The sequence below is a fragment of the Wyeomyia smithii genome, chromosome 2 (assembly GCF_029784165.1).
Source record: "Wyeomyia smithii strain HCP4-BCI-WySm-NY-G18 chromosome 2, ASM2978416v1, whole genome shotgun sequence".
Lineage (NCBI taxonomy): Eukaryota > Metazoa > Arthropoda > Insecta > Diptera > Culicidae > Wyeomyia > Wyeomyia smithii.
Genome location: NC_073695.1, coordinates 66,087,984 through 66,111,526, shown reverse-complemented (window position 1 = coordinate 66,111,526; position 23,543 = coordinate 66,087,984). Strand labels below are relative to the sequence as shown.

The 23,543-nt window shown below is 37.6% G+C and overlaps 1 protein-coding gene across 6 annotated transcripts in view; it reads right to left on the bottom strand.

The window, feature by feature from the left end:
- LOC129725961 (G protein alpha o subunit) overlaps positions 1-23,264 on the bottom strand; it is a 207,414-nt gene extending 184,150 nt beyond the window's left edge. Inside the window, exons 1-2 of one of the 6 annotated variants that reach the window (XM_055682439.1) lie at positions 22,968-23,264; positions 21,625-22,159 (exon numbers count right to left, since the gene is read on the bottom strand). In XM_055682439.1, coding sequence (XP_055538414.1) covers positions 21,625-21,742 — 118 coding nt within the window. In that variant the 5' untranslated portion in view covers positions 21,743-22,159; positions 22,968-23,264. The remainder of the gene's footprint in view (positions 1-21,624; positions 22,160-22,967) is intronic. The other 5 variants (XM_055682440.1, XM_055682431.1, XM_055682438.1 and 2 more) reach the window with 5 other exon arrangements.
- Positions 23,265-23,543: the final 279 nt, after the last annotated feature.

Below are 23,543 nucleotides of genomic sequence, written 5' to 3'. Positions count from 1 at the left end.
CATCTCAGTACCTATATTCATCTCATCGCGCCTTTTTGATCAATTTATCGTCAAATTTTACCATATTTACAAAGTAAAACTCTCAGCCACTTGAGAAAATCGAGAAGCAAATAGATTTACTTTCAAAAATTTGTAGAATTTTGACGGTAAATTTGACAAATCTAGATAAACATTTCAAAAGGTCCTATCTGCTTTTATCGTTTTTCCGGAGCGTCTTTTTATTTTGGTAATGGTTCAGCTTTATTAACTCTCCCAAGCGTGGCTTTTGTTTAGAAGGCTAGAGTGATTCCTCCGCTATCAACTTGTCAAATAACGTGTCATAAAAGGTGTTTAATAGGTTGTGGTGATAGAATGAAAGTGATCGATCAAAAAATCGATCAAAGCAGATAGGACCTTTTGAAATGTTTTTCTAGAAATGAGAGAAATAAGATGAATATAGGTGCACCAAGCTGTTGAGATGAATAATGAAGCGATTACCCTAGTTGCCGTTACAATCGCACAGCGAAAATTGTTACTCTCTTTCACAGCACATGTGTCCTTTTTGTAAGAAGAGAAGAGACAAATGAGGTATTTAACGTTGGCAAATACGGCATTGGGTGATATGCATTTCACCTCCGCTAAACTTTCGATATGATTCCCACTTTATTCGCACATTATAGATAGCATGTGCTTTGTCAATAAACTTCAAATTTTTAACCGCAGTGCGGTTAAAATGAATTTAATAATTGATAAGGGAAATTCCAGCTCTCTGATTGTTTTCGCCTCGTGATTTTTGTTTCATTATAATTACTTGGGTAGGGGCGATGCCAAATGATTCTGTGAAAGTAAGTTTGATCTCATCAACGGTTTGATTGTTGGTGAGATCTTTCAATACGACCTTCAACGGCTAGGTGCTCTTAGTGTCATATGTAAAAAAATTATATGTACATCTTTTCAGTTAAATACTGAACAAGACGATTCCGATCTTGCAATGTTTGGACCAGTAAGCGGTATTCGCCTTTACGGCCAATTTGATAGGTAACTTTTACGAAGCAATAGTTACTACAATAGGTGAAACTTTCTCCTTTATTAAAAAAACCATTTTGAATGGTTCTATTTTCAAATAACATTTCAGTTTTGCCGGCTTCTTGCTCAAGCAGAATGTCAAATAAATTTTCACTGTATAAACTAGTGTCAAAAAGAGATGCCTCTCTTTTCCTCCCCGTAGCGATGCGTGGTTCCTTTTCTCGCCCTGCCATTTCAGGTGATACGAAAAAAGTTGAAAAATAATATCGAATTGCGAATAGGTAGTCTTGAGAAAGACTGATGTTAATCAACTTTCAGGCAATCTTTAAAAGACGCACTGACAAAACATAAACTTTGAAGCTATAGGTAGTCAAAGACCAGTCCAAAAGCAATCGAAAATACGTCTGACCTGTCGGACAGCTCAAGACGCACTGAAAAAACGATTGGGTTGGTTTATTGGTATTCATGTGTAAAGAGCATTTGGTATGAGTGGGTGATTTTATTAAAAGTAGGTTGATCTATAATAACTTTTTGGGCCATGACCGGTCAAAACATCAAAATCTCGCATCAGTTATGACGCAAAATCATCGCGTTTTCGATAAAGTTGGTCCATTTGAAACGTATTATATCATGTCTTTTATTTCATTTTCGATTATTTTACGTCGGCGACTCCACCCAGGACCCTAACTTACGACCCGCTGATTAACGGACCGGTGACAACAACATTACTTCCTCATGCGATGGAAGGCGTGATTCCAGAGATTTCTCGTCTCAAAAAATCTCCCGATGTCGACTAGGAATAAGTTTAGACTATTGGGTTGGTTGTGAGTGGATCACGCCACCCTGCTACAACCATCGACATCTACGTCGGCGTTGGGATTTGATCCCAGGACACCAGCGTGGTTGGCGACGATGTTACCAACTACGCAAGACCCTTCGCCCTGTCTTTGTCATCTCATTTGTCATTAATTTTAAAATTGTCCAGTAGGATTGGCATATAATTCTTCTGGGAGTCAATTCATCAATGTGGTTTCATCAGTAAAGTTGTTTTTTTCTTTGGTGCCGATGTTTTAAAACATTAAATTGAGGTATACATGCCTAATATGTCACAATGACTACAAGTAGTCTTCATGATTTTGTATATTTTCTAAAAAATTCTGAATGGCACCATTGTTGCCCCTTAAGGTGAAATGGGTCCATACCCAGGGAAATGTGTTTTTGCATCAAAATACATAAAAAAATCATGCATAGAAGCCAAGGCAGAATAAAAAGTAAATTTTTGTTGCATTGTGTAATCAACGTAAATGTCTGCGTAGGTGACATCCGTGACTTCGCGGTTTCCACACGATAAGCAACATCGAACTGTAAAATTTCCTGCTAGTCTACCGAGACCACAATTACTCCACCGATCCGAAGCATGATATTGTTTTCGTTCTCTAGAGTTTATTACAGCAGCAAATAGTGCTTCGGTTTGAAATAAAGTATATCAGTGTCTGTCAATGATGGAAAACGTAATTAAATTAGAAATACAAACCAACCAACAATAAACCGGTTCTATGAACCAACGTATAGTCAGGTGGAATGAACCAATGTATAGTCAGATGGAATGGAAGATGGAATAACACTACATTACAAGTTTTCTTGTTTTTCGAAAAAAAGGTTGCAATCGAATATGGCACTTCCCCGAATTGATTAAAATTTTGCGTGAAATCATTTTTTTCAAATCATTTACTACGACGAATCTATTACAGTTTAGTTAAGCCGTGCTTGCAAGAGCTGTTACGAGGATAGGAATTTAAAAGTAGAACTAGTGGCACAATCTGTGCACGTTGAAACCACCAGGAAATCCGAGCAACCCACTGATGTCCGGTGCCAATCATCCGTAGAGCCTGCGGTTGGCAGGCTGGCGCTGGAGGCTGGTGGTCGCGGCTCGATTTTCACCTACAGCACTGTCAACCGCAACCACTGTGAAGCGCAGCACACAATCATTTACAGTACATTTAGTGCCACTTTCCACAGAGGAAAAAACCGTATCTCATAACTTCACTGAGCAACCGATTGCACATTTACTCGTGCGCTACCAACCTGATCCAAGCGCATGTCTCGTATTAGTCGTGGAAGAGCCTCAATAGCAGCAGCAACAGCAATGAGAAAAGGGGAGGAGGATGAATAGTCGACCTAGGAACGAACAATCCGTTGGTAGGTATATTCATTCACTCTCTCGTGCCACCGCGTGAAACCTGAGACGATGATGCTTGAGAATTTAGTCAGCGAATTACCAGTCAAACACCATCACCGTCATCGTCGATTTAACGGTGGTGCGCGATCATGACGGTTGACTATCATTCAGATTGCGATAAGCAAGCTCTTACAGCAACTGCTGCCGAGAACATCGAATGAGCAAGAGTTGACTACAATCATTCTCCCACAGCCTAATTTGCTACAGGCAATTCCCCTCATCTGGCTTCCGGTATGTAGAATAGTTATTTTTTGGGGTTGCTCATGGTTGATTGAACTGACAGTAGGGAAACGGGGGCGCTGCTGGCGACAATGAAGGCGATGACAGCGGCTGTGAGCACTGTAATTTCGATACCTCTTGTAGGCACAAGCTGTTCGCATTGCTACACTGTGTACCGTGTGTGTGGCGCACATGTATTCCGAGATATTAACGTTAGATTAGTGACTGCCACCGCTCTGGAAGAACAATGACACCGTCTATTCAAATTCATATGGTGTTACTTTCAACATCTGTCAACATCGCAAGTAAGGGGAAATACTAAACCACATATTCCAGATTCACTAGACGGTGCAGGGCGTGTGCGTGATATCAATCGCCAACTGGAACGTGTGGACCCAAAGCCAGAAGCGCTTGAAGAATCGGTGCAAGTATGTTTTAAAACAAATCGCAACTGATTTGCATGCACGTTTTACGCATAGTTTTTCATGGCGGATTGCTGGTAATTATAAAGCGCATGTGTTTTATACACATTTATTGCCTGTACTTTGTTAACTTTGTTTGGTCTGTTTATTGCTATTTATTAGTTAAGCAAAAAAACCTTTCGAACTAGACGAAAATATATTACTAATATAACAGCAATCCAGACCAGACCTCACAGTGACAGTATTGAAGTTCATTTTTATATTTTAAGTTTGTTGAAGTCGTTGTTCTTGATTTTATCTTACCAACTACAACGAATTACCCCACATGAATGCATTTTTAATGTGAAGTGTCTAAAATTAGTAATAACAACGAATTACATAAAGTATATAATTCTCACAATTCATCACCAAGTAATCGAAGTTCCTTATACTCTTGCATTGAACCATTGCACAGTGTAAATAGCTGAAGAGGTTGTTTATGAGACACGATCGCAAATTAACGTAGAATCAACGTTTGCGATATAAAATGGACAAAAATGCCGATTTTTCATGGGTTTGCCTTCACACGCACCGACGAAACTGCCCCTGCAGCATGAAACATAGTAACAGCTGAGTCAGCAGAAAAAAAATGACAGCTCTATCAGTCGAACTCTAACCGTGATGACGAAAACATTGAAGCTACGCCGTTCAGAAGCGTGCGCGCCTAAAGAATAGTACCTCGTCGCGTCGAAAACGGACATCGGCGAACATTTACATACATGTGAGGAAGCGGCAGTACCGTCCACTGGTTTCGAAGCTGTACGAAATGACTCAGCAGCAGCGCCTGAATTAAATGGTCAAGTCGATTTTCCCGGTAAATCGCGCCGTGGCGGTGGTGATGAACGATGAAACCTGTCTCACCCTGAATATCAACGACTGGCAAGGCACTTTATATTCTCCTTCTTCCACGAAGGAAGTGAGCACCGAGGTGAAGGTCGTTTCACACATCAGGTTTCCCAAGAAGGAGCTGCTGTGGCTGACAATCAGCGAGAAGGGGATGTCCAAGCCGCTCTTCTTTCGCTCCGGACTGGACCATTTTTTACTGGCAACGTTACAACAGCCTGTCTTATGTCAATGTATTATTTGCAATAGTTTTGGGAATACACTCGATTGGAGTTGATCAATTTATTAGTGTGAAGCGGTAAATTTCATTCATACAGCTCTCTTTATTAATTCATTCTCTTGATTAATTCTTTGAAAACCTTTAAGAGATGCGTTGATTTTGGATTGTCATTTACCGATGACACGGAATGATTATATTTCCATTGTTATTCTCCGCTTCGCACACACTGCAAGCTAGCAAACAAGACTTAACCAACATCCAAACATGTTCAGCAATGCTGTGCAGTCCGTTGGTTGGTCCGTTTGCTTAGGAACGCTTCGATCAAATGAGTCGCCAGTTCAACCTTGCTGTGTTAAAATCAGCTGCTACTGCTCTGCCGGGTACGGGTCGAACCAGTTTCCAGTAAGAGACAACCGTTTCCTTGCTGCATACACAATGACACAATATACAATGAAAGTTAAATTGTCTTGTTTCAGCTCTGATTGGTTGAAACATGCGTTTAACAAGGCTCTACATTTTTCAATAGCACATGAGTTAGCATCACAATTTTTCGTATTTTGGTCTAAGCATAACTAATTTTCCAATCGATTGCCGTAAGAGTGAAAGAAATCCGTTGAGAACATACTGAGTTTTAAACATTTGAAAGTGGACAATTTTTGTGGCGTTCTCGTTGCTTTTGAAAGTTGATTTCGTACCCCTATACTGCCGTGATATGACACAGTGACGTAAGTGCCATTTTTTTCGAAAATGGATTTTTCATGCCATTTTGTTCATTATTCGATGACTTATCTTGTGGTATCTTTCTTTTTTTTTACTTATTCGTATGCAGCATAAAATCAAAAAGAAAAACATAGTGTCGTTGGCACCATTGCATTCGAGCCGTACTGATAAACTGATCACTTGAACTGATCACAATGTCGTCTCAAGACAGTACAGTAAGGTCTTTTTTTACACGGTTTTTTTTTACGCGAGTTGCTTTCCTTAATTACTCAAAAACGGTACAAGATATCGACCTCATTTCAATCATGTTTTCTGTTTCAGGCCACTAGGTACCATATATCAGTTTTCAACAAAAAAATCACAATTTTTGGTGTAAATACTGAAAATTTAAAATATTGAATTTTGGTCTCTAGATTGACCACTATCATATTCAAACGAGTTTCAAACATTTTAAAACGGTAAAACATTTTTAAACGTTATATTCGCAACTCAAAAAAGTCTCTTTTACGCGATCCCATACAAATTTGGAACGCATCCCTCGTGTAAAAAAAGACCTTACTGTATATACGTTGCCGTAAGACGTAATTCTACGTCAAAAATGAAACCGTTGTCCAGATGATAACAGTCAACTAATGCACCTCATTGTAATCTTTTGGGAAATCTCTCATCACCTTTTCCTATATACCTCTTTTTTGGAACATAGGTAAAATGATATACGACCGCATAATTGATTTAGAACTATCCTAATTGAAATTGTGATTAGAACCCACTCTATATGCGCAATAGTGTTTGCCTATTCTGCTGAAAATCTAGAATACGTTTGAGAAAAATCATTGAACTTCTTTCAAAAATTGAATCGTCTTGATAAAGACAGTTTATTTGTCGACTTCACAATACGAAATAAATATGGTTTTGGAGTCCACAAGATACATAAGAACTTTTCTTGAAATTTTACTAGTTTATCATTGCAAACAAAAGTCCTTTAACATACCGCGATTTTGAGCCAAACTTCACCAATCGGTCCACATAATAATGTTTAAAATCCGTTCAGTAGTAACAATATTTACACAAGGGCACATGTTCGGTTTACTTTCTATAACATGCTACCCTACTGTATTAAAACGAAGACATACGGCAGAAAACATTCAAAAACTGTTACTCACTGTTTTGATTGTTCCAAGAATTTATCAGTGTTCATATTATTTTTATTTACAATTAGTTGTTTTTGTATTTTGAACTAATTTTCTATCACAAAAAAATCCTTAATTCCAAACCTGTTAATCCCTTGTCGAAAATAACTCTCATATACCATATAACTATCAATTGGCAACCTTGCGCGTTGTTTACGATTTTTGTTGGCGTCCAATTTCGGGAATTATTAGTTTTTTATATTATTTATTCATTTTATTTTAACACGAGTGTGGTTTGTTTGGCTAGTTAATCGCTCGTTTTATTTCGATTCGCTGAAGTTTTTCGTATTCTGTGATCAGTAGTCAGTGATTCTGTGAAACAAATTTCCAAAAGCTGCTGATTGTGCTTCTGTTGGTGCCCTATTGTTCTGTTGCAGTTGCCGCCAAATTCGAGCAGTTTGTTTACATCTGTGCATCGTTTTTTCTATCCATCATGGGAAAGCATCTATGCGGAAAACGCTCGGAAGATGTAACTGGAATCGACCTTTGCATTTGTGGACTCTGTGGAACCTACTATCATGTTGCTAAGGATTGCTCAGGAATCAACCGCAGCGAAATGAACAATTTTTTCACCAAAGGTGTTGCCGTCTGGATCTGTCCTACGTGTAGGACGAATTTCAAGCCGGATCAAATCCACGGTATGATAAAAAGCGTAACTTCCATTGAAATTATGCGCAAACAAATTGAGGAGCTTACGCTATTGGTGCAAGAATTGAGCTTAAAAGTAAAAAAACGCCGTTCCTCAGTGCTGGCCGCAGCCAGTAATGACGGCGCCCTCTTTCACGCCTGTATTGAGGCCTGGCTTAAAAACAACAATACGACGTCGTGGTGAACTTGGTGAAGCCATTCCGGTTTCTGTTGGTGTCGTTTCAACACCAACTCAGGGCACAAAAACCATCGACCTGAGCGATTCATCTATGCCCGGTATTATTGCAATTCCGCAAAAACCTAAGTTCTGGGTGTATTTGACTGGTTTGCATCCACTTGCAACTTGCGATGATGTTGAAAAAATTGCGAGCCGTTGTTTAGAGACAAACGATGGTATTGAAACGGTTAAATTAGTCTCAAAAGATGCAGATCTGTCCAAGATGTCCTTTGTTTCATTTAAAATTGGGATCGAGCCAAATTTAAAAGAAAAAGCTCTTCTGGCGTCCACCTGGCCGGACAAACTCAAGTTCCGGGAATTCAAAAATTATTCCGCAAAAAACGAGACTCGGGCGAATCGGTATTCGGAGGCGATGGAGGTTTGATAACCGATAAGCAATGTTTTTCTGACGGCATGGGACTCAGTCTCTCTGTCACAGGTCTGCGCTTATCTTGTGACGCCCATTATTCGGAAGTTCAACCATCAAGGGATGCTGGGGGCCAACGTGCCCCCAGGCCAGTTAAGTTATTTTTAATTCTGATTCGCAAAAAAGTAATGAAATGTCTATCTCCCATAGCTCACCCCTGCCTCAGGAAAACTCTTCGATTCTGTTCTACTACCAAAATTCTCGTGGTCTAAGGACAAAACTGGAACAGTTTATGCTGAACGTTATCGCCTGTTTGTACGACTGCGTCATCCTGACCGAAACAAATCTTGATGATGGCATCTGCTCATCACAACTATTCGGAAACAACTACCAAGTCTATCGTTCAGATCGAAGCCGTCTCAACAGTGAGAAAGATTCTGGTGGTGGGGTTCTAATTGCAGTGAAGCGTTGTTTTACGTCTTCTGTGCTTACGTTAGCTATGGATGACAGCCTAGAGCAGATTTGGGTGAAGATCAAGACATGTGGTTCGATTATTGTCGTTGGGGCCTTCTACTTTCCCCCAAATCTCAGGAATGAGGTCGATGTCATGGATCGACATATAGCGTGTGTTGAATTAGCAGTCAACTCAATTTCTCCACGTGATGATTTGTTGGTTTTTGGTGATTACAATCGTCCCGGCCTAAAGTGGAAAAGACATCCGTGTTCTAACCACATGTACACCGATGCTCTCCAATCTACTATCAATTCAGGCAGTGCGCACCTGTTAGACGGAATGTCACTTCTAAACATGCATCAAATCAATCACATACTGAACAATGATGAGAGAATTCTTGATCTTGTTTTCGTTCATCAGCGAGCTATGAATGACTGTGATAGCGGTTCATGTGGAGAGGCCCTTTCTAGGATTGATGAAAGATATCATCCACCCATTCTGTTTTCTTTTCATCGTACTGCGGACGTCTCATTCGTAGACGAGTATGACCTTACAGCACGAGATTTTAGAAAAGCTGACTCTGTCTCCATCGATGAACGATTGAGAGCTGTGGATTGGAGACCGCTTGCATGAAAAATAAAACTATCGATCTCTAAGATAAGTTTTTTGAAAGTTAGCTAAGGGGAGGGCAAAAAACAAATAACACTGAGAAGAAAGAAAGGAATAGCTTTCATAAAAATTGTGTGCAAGTTGCGATGTTTGTAACTTGCATGCAAAAGTGTGTTGAAAAATATCACATTATTATCATTATTAATCATTTGGCTTGCCTTTTGATGACACTTTCACTGTCACTGGACTTGTTTTTTGCTAAATTAAGCATATACGCTGTCGAAAAGTTAATAATATTAACGGCTTGAACTTTTTGTCTTTCCTTTCCAATTTTCATCTTTTTTGAAGGGGCCCCCTCCTTCAAAAAAGTTGAAAATTAAATACATAAAATGAAAATGAAATTTGTTTATTTGTTTGTATTTGTATTATAAAAAATAACAGAACGTGTGCAAAGCAACGACCACAAGGTTGACGTGGTTACCTACTTGCATTGTTGCATTCAAAAGCGAACGTGAGCAAAAAGTTCGAGGCAAGCTTCCTTTTTGGTGTCGGGCTACGTCTTGTTTTAAAAGTTTTAAAAGTGTACCACCAATGATTACCCCAAACTTGGTATAATAGCTGATACATCTTTTCAATAGTAAAGTGACGAAAACTTAAGATAAATTTTTTTTTTTTATTTAGTTTCGCAGCATTCAACCAATCACCAGCAATCGTAATCAATCGTCATGTGCCGTTTCGAATGCGTGCATTGTTACCTTCACTGAACAGATCTTGAACAATAATGTCTCAATCGATAGGTGAAGTTTTTCCCCAAACTTTTGGTATAATAATTAGCATATCTTCAATTGCAAACCAGCGAAATAATTAACCCTTTCCTGCTCATGGTGACTCTAGAGCACCAAGAATTATAATCATCATATCATGACATAAAATAGTTTGTTGTGCTTACGATTGTTCCAAAAACTTTTATATGCTGCCTCATAGCATCACTGGGCATTTTCTTCAAAATACTACAGTTGACAGTAATTTTAGTTAGTCTACAAAGTGTTCAGCTTGAATTTTCTCGTGAAGCTTTAAATTTTAATGATAAACCTTGTGAGCGGGAGAGGGTTAACTAAAAATCAATCGAAAAAGCAGCGGCTAACAAATCATCAACTCGTTTTTGGCTCGCGAAGTTTATTTAAGACCCATGTTGTGGGTGGCCCCACCTTATTTTCAAGTTATGTCAATTTTACAGTTCGTAGAAATTGACGTAAATTCACTCTGGCAGAAGGATTAAGGGGTTATACACCTTTTGGTTTCCAAAAAATCGATTTTTTTATTGCATTATCTTTAAGTACAACTTCTAGAGAACATTTTCACAAATTTTCATAAAGATCTGAGCAGTAATGAGAAAGTTAGAGAGATTTGAAGCGCACATTGTCACGGCCGCATAAGCATAACTTGAAACTTTATACGCGTTTTGGTGTTTTTCAAAAAATGACTTTGACGTGTTTACAATTGCGGTGAAACTACTGAACCGATTTTCTTCATCTTTTTTTTAAACGTTCGTTAATAAATTCCCCGTTTTTTTCGGGAAAAACGTTCCCGTTTGCACTGAAAACAAAATACTTATGAAAATGATCGTTCAGATACCCGGCACACTTCTAAACTAATGAAATTACACCACAATGGATCTAAGTAGGGGAATTGTGGGTAAAATGAACAGGGGTGGTAAAATGGACACCCGTTTAAATCTTGACTATTACGTTGAAAAATAGTACAAACTTCTTTGGCACCTTATCTTAGAGGCACTAGAAGCTGTTTGAGACAAAGTATACGACATGAAACAATCAAACAGTCAAAATAATAAACAAAAAACACGTGTACATTCATGGTGGTGATGTTATATTGGCCTACAAAAAATAAGGTTTTTTCTAGTGTAAAACAGTATTTTATAACGGTTTTTCTGCAAATATCTGTACTCAGACTACTAACCAGCAGGAATCATCAAAGGTTAGTAATTGTTTAAATGATTTTCTCGAAATATTTAGGTATTTTCAATAATATGTATGTAAAATGGACAGCCCATGGTGATGGTGAAAAAAATGTGTTAATTTCCATTGAAAAACCTAGATCTAGATAAATCTTCGTGTTTATATCAGAAAAACGCAAAGGTAAATTCGGACCGATGAACAGATGACCGCGGCTAAACGTACTGTTGAATGCGGAATGTCCGTAAAAAAAGCTTCCGCCATTTCTCAGTTTCTTGCAGATAAGGTCATATATTGTTATTAATTCTACGACAAACAGTGAAAATTGAACTGTTGGTGAATGCATAAGTGTGTCACGTGCTGTGGAACAACATTTTACTATCCGTAAAGGGATAATTAATGTTCACACCCAAAGTGTTCATATAACCACCTCCCTATGTTCTTTTTACCCACACGTGTTCATTTTACCCCCAAAAAACTGCTTTCGAAAATGCTCATGAAAACTACGAAAAATTCTATATTTTAGTACTTCTTGTTATTTTTTTGTATCAACCATTAATGACTCAGTTAATGTGCGCTATCGACTCATAGTTGTTAAACTGTGGAGGAAATTGGGAAATGGCTTAGGGTGTCCTTTTTATCACCCCTTCCCCTACTGGTCGAAGTGCTATAATGTCCCCAGCAAGGAATGAAACAATATAAGTTCTATGATTTCAGTTAACCTGCTGGGTCTCAATCGTAAACACCGCCAACCTCTGCAAAAAACCGCGTTCCGGAGAAACGGTCATTACTTTCGAAGAGTTACTACTTTTATGCAATAAAAAGGGTGCTACACGCCTCAAATAAACACCAAACTTTGCTCTTCCTTCTCGAGCAAAAAGGTATACAACCCCCTTAACAGGTTATGAAGGAGAAAAAAATAGTGGGTTTAAATCGCTTCCTTGTGGCACTCCGTAGGTACTGCAGAATAGCCTGAAATATTATGAGCATTTCTTTCTGTTTTTTCATTTTGAAAATTTGGATTTAAAAAAGGACAGCAGAGGCAACTTTAAAATGCAGCATCAATCTACGGTTTCTCGTTTTAGTCTAGACAGCAAAACCAGCACAATTGTAATTTTTCATACCCATTATTTATTATAAAAAGTAAGCCTTAAGATTACTACTACGAGAACTTTAACTGAAAGTTTATAAACACCGCATTTAGAATAAATACAGCTCAATTATCCATGCATGGATAAGCAATCAGGTCAGTGTAATAAACACTCGATGAAAAATCAAAACGAAAAGCATAGCTAATTTTCTAACCACGTGAACTGCTGAGTTGTGGTGAAACTATAACGGAACGAAAGAAGTCAGTGCACTAGTGCCAACACCGGCAGCTCACCCGTTGTTCTACTGAGGGGAATAATCATTATTAGAAAGAGAGAGAGAGAAAATGCCGAATTGGGGACAGCATACGAAAGTTTGTACGCATTACGATGCTGACAGCAATGCGACAAAGCGATGGAAATGAACGAGAGCGATAGGATAAAGCGTCACACAGCTATTTCGCCCCTTCGGAAGCAGCTGTTTAGCTGTGATCCAATTATCGAAAACAGTCAAAACATTCAATTTAGATTGTTACATACATACACACAAGCTGTAGATCGAGTGGGACACTTTACGATGAAATTAAACAATTTATTCTATTTTGATAAGCGTAAATCCAATTTGACCTTTGGCACAAGAAACCTTTTGAGAAATGGAAGTGACTTCCTCGTTGTGGATAAGTCACGTATACAACAGTTAAGCGGTTCGAGTTATTCATTCCTTCCAAGACTGTCAAACATCATGGATCCTGGTAGGGCGGTTCTAATAATAACTATATTTGCTACGACTCAGGCTTTGCTAGAACATCAAACTGTGTTTAAACAATTCAACCGAGCATTACAGGAATGTGGTCAAGTTCCACAGATTCCAGAAGAACAAGTTAACCGAATAATTGGCGCAACGTTCCCCTGCACAGTGCCGACCGGAAGCCTGGTGCGTTGTGCCATGATTATGCTGCACACCTGGGATGATGTGACGGGACTCAAACGATCAGCTTTGGAGCAGTTTTTCCTGCCATCATCCTATGAGAACATGTTCGTACCGAGAACTGATCTCTGCCTTGAAGACGTTCGGGATGGTTACGATGCAGCTTACCTCACATTCCAATGTTTCTATCGAGAATACAGAGATTTGACGAAAAACGTGCAATTCGTGACCCATCGGGAACCACAGTTGAAAAGTATTATGATGAAGAGTATGTGTATTAGTGGAATTTCTCGTGCAATAGTGATGAAATTGCAAGTCGAAAACTTTAACGAACTTGAGGAGGCGCACTGCTTGTTGTACATATTTACACTGCGGGCAGGATTTACAGTAACACCGGAGGTGTTCTTTTCCACAATTTGTACGCCCAGTATGGTAACGCGAGCATTCTTCAGTTTGAAACGCAAACTTGTGTGCAAAACGTGCTACAAACTTCGGAATTTTCCAGCAAATGTGGTTTAGTGAACGTATTGTTTTCCAGCTGCTTGCTCGAAATGATTCCAATTCGTCAGTTAGTTAAACAAGTGGCTTGTTGTATGTTGAATGGAATGTGAATAAATTTCAATATATGGCAGTACTGAAAAAACCCCTTTAAAAATGCCGGAGTTTATGAACCATATATTTAAAAAGAATATACATTTCGTAAATACTAAACTCTCCATACCGAAATCGGGTGCAGAATTCAATACAAATTGAAGACAGTCGACTCTGACCAATTCATCACGTAGTATTTTGCTCCTGTTGGCACCGTCAAGAGTATCATAAAAATTAATGTACATTCTGGCAACAAACGAATCTGACATCCGAGAGCCTTTGTGGAGCGCAGGTGTACTACAATATCATTACACACTGGAATGACCGATTGCGACATACATAACGGCTGAACGGTCTTGTTGCATACAATTTTCGAGCCCTCCACCCAACTCCGAACTTGGACAGCACATTGGACATATCGGATCTAATTTATAATTCTCTGCTGTTGCGAATGTGTAACTCCTCCTGTTGCAGACCTTCCCTTTACCAGCGCCCTAACATATTGTGTTTCCTTGGTAAAGTGCCATTCACGTTCAATTCTGGCTTCCGTATTTTGATGGCACTTGTACCAGTGCTGAATCCGGCATTTCCCAATAGTAACGTTGACATTTCGATCATACAGAACAAACGAAACCCATAGCAATTTCCACCCTGCTTACACCGAACATTATCTAATGCCGTATTGTTCAGCAAGTCCCTCTTGATGCATTGTTTCTGAACTGCCTCCGATAAGACAATTCAATGCAGACCGACCTGGGTGCTGCTGCTATTGCGATATAGCATAACTATAACTTATAATCTATGCGCAGCAGCATGTTGATACACCATCAAAACCCGGCTAGCGTTATACAGTTTACATTGGCAGTCTTCCATAACGGTTTTCATCACCTGCTTCGGCGGTCCATGTTCCTATTGTACGTATTCTTGCAAGATATGTGTTGCGAAAGACACCAGTTGCAGTGCAACAGGAAAACCGGCCACAGTAATTCAACTTCCATAACCCGATAAGCTTCATTGCGCACCCCACTGTAAAGGATGTCTGCGGTTGTTTGGGTGGTTTTATGTCACATCGATTCGCTGCTCGTTAATACCAAGGACTCTAGCGGTAGTTTACATCGGACTTTTCTCCATCATCAGTTTAATTCTTCGTGGCCTTCCTATCTGCTTTCAGTGTGTCTATATGTATGTGTGTGTTCCCACAATTGGCCCATTACGGTACCGTTGAGTGGTTTGGAGCAATAAAACGCGATCAATATGAGATATGCCGAAAACCGGTGGCACCTATTTGCTGTTCGAGAGGACACGCTTGTGTGGCACAGATAACGGAATTATGTATACAGAAAGGGTGGCATGTTATAATTAGATTGGTCTTATCTGTACGTTTCGATCATTAGTGGCCACTCAAAACACAGCGTCAAATGTCCTATCCGGTTTTTATGCAACATGTAGGAAATTAACATTATTCGCATCATCGGGCTGAGGAAATAACATTTCTCTCTTGTTTTAGATGTAAGAGGATATCGTGGCTAATATTCAAATACATTTGTGACCACGCAAAATAGACCTTGAAGTAGGAAATGGGAAAATTGCCATTAGCAGTTTAGCAGTTGACAGTTATCAGTCTAATTTGAGGGATAGTTATAAAATTGCAGCATCACAAGCGAAAATTTAAAAACATACGGTTTTATTAAGTGTTCATGCTGCGGCTCCTTTTCGTGTGATATATATTATCTGAAATATTGCAGTATCTAATAATCTACATTTTTCAATCAATGTAATTTATTTAAACGATTTTTAATTACTTGGTTTTCAGCTTCAAAATTTCGCTTTTCAATTTTCAGTGTTCGATTTTCTGTTTTTGATTTTGAGTTGAACAGATTATTCATGAACAGGACCTTTCAACGATTCGTAAAAACTTGCACGGTTGTCCAGGATAAAAAAAATTAGTGTTCGGACTGCAGCGGTGATCAAAGCGGTTTAAGAACGTATCCGGCGGAATCCAGCCTAGTCGGCCAAAATATGGCTTGTGAAATGAATATGAATCATAAAACTATGCATGGAAAAATCAAAAATGACCTTGGGTATGGAGCTTTCAAGAAACGAAAGATTCACATATTACCTCGCAGAAATATTGCCGACAGAGTTGCTAGATCTCGATTGCCGAGACGCTCGCTACTCACAACATAATGTTTTCAGATGAAAATTGTTTACGTTGAAGACTGTTTTGATCAAGCAGAATGATCGTGATACGTATTTGAAAAAAAATCATCGGCAGGGGTGTGAAAATTAATAAATAGTTCTATCTAAAACACGTCAATCAAGACCATTTGCTACCTTGTACATACCTAGAAATTATTTGGAGAAGAAAGTTTCTGCAACGCAAACGAAAATTTACCGTGTTTCATTTGCACCTCTGAATGCCCCGCATCCTTTCCCGATTTGAATCCATCGGACTTCAGCATTTGGAGGTACATGCTAGGAAAGCTAGGTGAAGTGAAACACATGACTTTGGACACTTTGCGAACCACTGAGTGAAAATCTGAGATGAAATGCCGATCGAAGTCGTGCGTACGGCTTGTGATAATTTTGAAAAGCGTTTGCGGGCCATGATCAAATGCAAAGACGAATGGTTTCGATTGAACGGATTCAACTGTAACTTAACTATTCTAGCATGATAATTTTATGGCATAGATAAAATGTATCACTTTCACGGTGACACCCTGTAGTTTAATTTTGAGCGTAGGCGCTATGCACTTAGTTTTTATTCTTCAGTTTTCAGTACTCATTGTTATTTTTTGTTTTTTGACTTCTGTTTCCTTTTTTTTTTCTCAATTTTGTATTTTTTCTTTTCTGCTTTATAATTTCAGTTTTCTATTGTCTGGTGTTCCCTGTTTCAATTTTTGATCAATTGAAAAATTTGAATTGCAGATTTTATATTTTGTGTTTTGTATTTTCTACTTCAAGCAGTAAATGTGGGGTTGACGATTAAAAATACTAACTGGGGCAATAGAAAATAATGAATTTTCAAAAAATATAGTGCAGCAGGTGGGACACGAACCATCAACCTCTAATCTCCGGTCACACGCGTTTCCGTTACACCACTGCACCGTGGTCCAATAAGGCAAAAAGTGGAACTTAATTCCATAGCGTTTTTCACCTTCATCCTAGCTTAAATAAAATCTTCGGAACAATTGTTTGTATGAATGACCCGCATAATCGCAAATTGTCAAAAAGTATGAAAAGTTAACAATACTAAAAATAAAAAAATTAACTTTTTTGTGTTAAGAGATAGAAGAATAGTTTATTCAGCAAAGTTGTAGAAAATTCAAAAATATGAAATTTTGTTGAACAAATGAAAAACCTATCTTTTTTTGGTACAAAGTTATAAAGTATATAACATGGAATTTACTTAAAAGTTGGTTTTTATACTTAACTTTTGTTAGTTGCATTTTACACGAAAATATTCTTCATAGGAATTGTTGGAACACACAAAACACACATTTTAGCCAAAGGCCATATATCTCCAGGACTTTTTTTACAAATTTATATCATATTTCAGCTTATTTTCTCGATAATTTCAAAAACGTATAAGTTAAAAAGGGGCAAGTGGAATCATGATGTCAATACTTTTCCTTGAACGTGAAAAAATATGAATCTTTGCTGAACAAACAATGTTCCTATCTTCATTGGGTACAGTTACAGAGTATTTTCTGTAAAAGTTACTTAAAAGTAATTTTTTTGCACTTAACTTTCGTTAGCTACATTTTACAAGAAAAAGTTTTTCTAAAGAAGCATTTGGGCATACAAGACACATGTTTTTGTTGAAGACCACACATCACAGTTATCGAAAAAATAAGCTGAAATATGATATAACTTTGCAAGGAACAGTCCTGGGGATATATGACCTTTGGTAAAAATGTGTGTTTTGTGTGCTCCAACAATTCCTCTGAAGAATACTTCCGTGTAAAACGCAACTAACAAAAGTTAAGTACAAAAAACTAACTTTTAAGTAAGTTCCATGTTATATACTTTATAGCTTTGTACCGAAGGAAGATAGGGTTTTCATTTGTTCAACAAAGTTTCATATTTTTGAATCTTCTACAACTTTGCTGAATAAACTATTGTTCTATATCTTAACACAAAGAAGTCAAATTTTTTATTTTTAGTATAGTAAACTTTTCATACTTTTTTGACAATTTGCGATTATACGGGTCATTCATACAAACAATCGTTCCGAAGACACTTGTAAGCTAGGATGAAGGTAAAAGGCGCTATGGAATTAAGTTCCACTTTTTGCCTTATTGGACCACTGTGAACTGCAGGACGTATAGTAGCTATTTTGTATCGCGTTCGCACGTCATGCATTTACTATATTTTTATCTATATACTATCATTTTCGAAAATTTTTAATTAACTATTTCCAGTAACTTGCAGTATTCAATGTGTCCTTTATTCTGTACGAAGTGAACTTGACAAAGAAACATTAATCGATCTTTAAATAAAAAATGACATTTTACACACACCATAACACACTTTCGTTTTCTAATTTTCAGTGTTCGATTTTCTGTTTTTGATTTCGAGTTTTCAATTTTTGGTTTAATTTTGAGTAGTGTTTATTTTCCCAGTTTTGTTTTCTGTTTTCTTTTTTTTTCTTATAGTTCTTCATCTCTAAATTTTGTTTTCAACTTTCGTTTACTGTTTTGATGCTTTATTTCTATTTAAGATCTTTGATTTCGAAATTTTAAAATACAATTTAATATTTTGTGTTTGGTATTTCCCATTTTATACTCGATATTGCAAATTGAGTACTTTATATTTTGTAATTTGCGTGTTGAAGATTATTTATAGCTGGCTATTGTTTAAACACCCTCAGTGGAAGTTGGAATGACTTCTCAGTGTGAGAGACAGAACCGTGCCAGTGAGTTGCCATCTCTACCAGAAGCAACATCGACGTGCGTCACAAACATTGTTACTTTTTTTTCGACCCTAAGAAAATTCATGCTATTTTCAATTTTTTTGACGAAGTCAATATAGTAATGAAGATAGAAAATTAAATTAACTGAGAATCTTCTTCTTATTTTCTTTCTAACTTTCTTTTTTCTTCTTTCCATTTTCGTTCTATCCTCTTTTTAGCTACTTTGTCTTCTTTTCATTTTCTTTCTGTTCTCTTTCTACCTTCTACCTTTTTCCCGTTTCTTCTTATTTCCTTTCCATCTTCTTTCTATTTTCTCCAAGCTCCTTTGTAACTTTTTTTCATCTTCTTCCTATCTTATTCCTATTTCCTTTTTGTCTTCTTTCTATCTCCTGTCTTTATCTTCTAACGTCTTCCTTCTATCTTCAATCTTGTTTTATGAAATTTGGTTTGCCATTGATTTCTATACTTTGTAGAAAAGCTTAACCTAATACTTAAGTTTTGACGTAGAGCTACGTCTCTCAGGAAGTTCCGCTACATAGAGGTGTAAAATGGAATTCTAAACACGGAATAGCGAAAAAGTATGTAAAAGTATGCTTATGAATTGGTTAGCTTTCAACGGATTTTTTTCGTTCTTGTAGCAATAGATTGGAAAATAATCTACGCATCCACCCGGATGTAGAAAATTGTGATTTGATTATACGAACTTTTGTACTATTTAAAATAATTAAGCCTTGTTGAAACGTTAATTTTGCCCCACTGATTGATCACTCAAAGCTTGTTTTACTAACACGATCGAAGGAATACTATACCTAATTAACCGTGAATCAATGCTTCTGCTCAAACCAATCATTTTAATAGTAGAGCAATTCCATAAAAAGTGTTCCAATTTCAATTGTAAGTTTTCTAATTGTCATTTTTTATTTGGCTGAAGCTTAGCACAAATATTCTTTTGAATCACGACAAATTTGTGAAAAGGATTTATGAATGGTATTGATTGCACATATTTTAGTAGCAAAGTCGTAGAAAAAACAATTTCTTTCCAAAAAAAATACAACACGAAAAACCTTTTACAATAAAATACATAAAAGAATAATTATCTCTAATAACTCATGAAAAAAAGTTTTTATATAAAAACCAAAGAAAATAGTCTGAACATTGATGGCTATCCGATCATGGAGCAACAAAAACCAAAAAAGTTAAAGCTAAAATAAATTTTATATCCTTCAATATAGAACGGTTTATTTGATTAGTATGACGTCTTCAGTAAAGTTGTAGATAGTAATTTTGTCCTTTAAGAAAAAAAAATATCGTGAGACTAAGAAAGTTGCAGAGAAAAACACAAAAATAAAATTTTAAACTAAATAATCAGAAAAAAAACATCTCTAAGAAGCTGATTTCTTTCTACAAAAATTTCACTTAGCTTACAACCAATAATAGTTAACACAAATTTGTTTATTTAGACAATTTTTTTTTTCTTATTTTCGATTTCTCAAAACTCAATTACCTTATATTGGTCAGTTATGTAATGTTGGTCAGTTTACAGTATTTTTGTGTTTTTCCAAATACTGTTTATTGTTTGGTCTATTTCGATAATTTTTCGGGAAATTGTCAACAACTCTGCTGAAGACGCAAGATAATCTAACAAGCCTTTAATTATTATCTTTTCTTTTGAATCGAAACTTTTAGTTTTTTTTTTCTCCATGATACGTGATCCATGATATTTTTGTAGATTTTAAAATTTAAAGAAAAAAATAACATTTTTAAAAAATTAGCTTTCTGAGATAATTAAGTTTGTTTTTTTATTAATTTTTCTCTGAGTCCTGGTTGGCAACATAAAAAAAGATTCTCTGTGTCTTGCGTTGGCTGTAACGGAGAGTAAATAAAACCCAACACAAAGGGGAAGTTAGTTACAAAACAGACATGACCCCTCATAACGGCTTGCTTTGGCTCAAAAAAAAAAAAAATACTATCGGATAATGCAGTGGTTCCCAACCGGGGGTCCGCGGTCGGCAAGGGGGCCGCGAGCAGAACAATCTAGATTTAGTATATATATATATTATTCTAATAAAAAATAAGGAAAATAGCCATGAAAAGGACGTTACATCAATACTTCGAAGATATTTAGTTTTGTTTTGTTATATGTTGTATTATACCTCGATTTTTTATGTTTTTATTTATATTGTATTTTTCCTTTTCCCACTATCTATATTCTGTTTTCCGTCTTCTATAGTCTATAGTCTTTTTTTTAATTTACTTTTTCCTATGATGTTGTTTATTTTCTATTTTCCATTTTATATTCACTGTTTCTTCTTCTCAATTTTATGCTATGAAGAAACAAATTACGGTTTAAAGCAACGACGTCGGAAACGAGTAGTAAACGATAGTTTCAGCGGGATCGGAAATCGAAATTTCATTTAATCATTACTATAGAAAAAACCTCCATTTGTCCTACTCCATCACAATTTATTTCCGGTGAACTCATTAAATGAAACAAACATTTATTTTTAGCGCAACACTTACGATGTATGGTTGAGAAGTGTCTATATCTTGTATTCGCCAGGAAATCAGACCTGCTAACCGCAAAACACAAACGTTTGCACTGTATTGCTGTTTCGAGTTGGTTTACTGCAATTTTCAGATGCGACTAGAGGCAAAGATATTTGTTTACAGCACAATTTCAATTCATATTGAACTTCATATTTATGAAATTTTATTTTAGAAAAAAAACAGTTTTGAAATAAATATGTTAAATCAAACATTCATTCTGAAAGTATTGAACCATACCATATGTATTTGTTCAAAACATTGGGTATAAGTCTTTCGCACATCACATTTCTTCCGGGATTTCAACATTAGTCCCGTTTCAATCGTAAATTGCTGGGAAAACACGTGTTACGCATACAAATTTCCAATCGATCAATAAGGCTATCTACTCACCGAGCAGCAGCAGTTTGATATCCTTCGCCGCTTGGATACCGTCCTCCTTGAGGTTGCGCTCAATTTGCTTCGAGCGGGCGATGGCTGCGCGTTCTTCAGCCGACGATGTGCAGCCCATTGTGACCGGTGCTGTGTTCACTTCCTTCTGCCTGACCGGCGTACCGTCCGAAATATGGTACTGTCCGTTCCTCCGTCTCCCCCTACCGACTGATCGCGTGCGCAGATATTCTCGCTAGATCACTCCCGCCCGATTATTAACGGCGATGCGTTCCGAGCTGCTAAAACCACTCTCGAAAAGACGCTTCGGGGGAAGAAACACTTCTTTGACACACACCACACACTGTTCTTATCTCTCCATATGCAATGCTCTATTAGACTGCTTTTTGCTAGTTTCCCACTCGCTCGCACGCTCGCTCGCAGCACAGTTTCTCTTGTTTATATTAGGTGATTTTATTTTCTGCTTTTCGCTACACGCTGCCACCTCCGGCTTGTATTTCCAAACAGCAGCGACTCTATATTTATGTTAAAGACTTCACTAAGTAAACAGATGTTTCACTTTACTTTTGGATTTTAGCACTCGATGATCATGAATTTGTAAAACTCTTGATTCAAGAGTCTCAAACCAAGTTACTCTCAACCTTTTGAATGGAACACTCGATTAAATTTGTGGTTCAGATAAATACGTTATCAAAACTTAAACTCTGCTAATTCTCGTTTAAAAAATGTTACTTCCAACACGTTCTAAAAGTGTGTACATCAACAGAATAAAAATTTACATTCACAGCAAAAAAACACTTTCCGTTGCATCGAGTCGCTGTAGCCTGCGCAGCAAAATCAGTAGCGCTAAAGTGCTTTTCAAACAAATTTACCGCGTTCCTTTCCCACGGCAATTACATGAAACAGACACAATTGATTGGATTATTCTCGCACGGATCGAAGCAATTTAGCTTGCTAACCACTGTACCTAGGCTGTTAACGCTGTACTAGCAGCACTCGGGATTTCTGATTCTCCCTGTACCGTGTTATCAACATGAACTTGTTCTTGACTCGAAAGCTGTAGCTTTTCAGTCTACTTTGTCAAACCGGATGCTGCATTGATTGTGAACGTCTGTTACCACCTACACACCCCAACTCGCATGTTCCATTCAAAATTTGAGCTCCCTTTTCTGTCCAATTATCTTCTCGGTTTTCCACACTATCACTGTACGTACACCGCCTTTTGCTAACCAGTGCTATTGCTGCACCTAAGGCTCTGTAATGAGCCTCGAAATAGGAAATTGACGAAGAATTTTTCATATGCAGTAATTATCCGCTTTTCCCTGTTTTCCTGTATCTACACTCACACTAGCGATTTTCCATCTGCCTGAAAACCTACCAGCAGGGGGAAAAAAAGATGGGAGTCTCACTTCACTGTAGAACCGAGGAAAGCACTTTTCCAATCGTAGCAGTTCAGGCGGCTAGTCGGTCGCGTTTTTGTGGAAACTATTCAACCAATCGAACACTCCACCGACTGCAACCGTGACAGAGCGGATTTCATTGATAATTTTTACAACTTTCAGTGGTGATTTTGCACAAATTAGTTTGCACAAATCGCACCCGTCCTGCTGCTGGAAAACTCGCCACTCTTCTTTTTCGGTATTTTCTTCTCGCCCGTTCACTGCTGCTATTAGACGGGTTTGACACCCTCTCAGTATACTCAGTCGGACGGTGGCGATTGCACACACACTAGCGCAAGCGGTGTGAACTGACGTTTACTGTGCATCATGCTTCGCGATGCATCCACCCAGCGAAAGGTATGCTCACCAAGTCGTCGCCCGATCCGCCAGTGCTGGTGGTGTTATGCTGTAGACACCAGTGGCTGCATCCTGAGCGACGAGTCGAATGCTATGGGGAGGAAAACTGTAATCTCACAGGTTTCT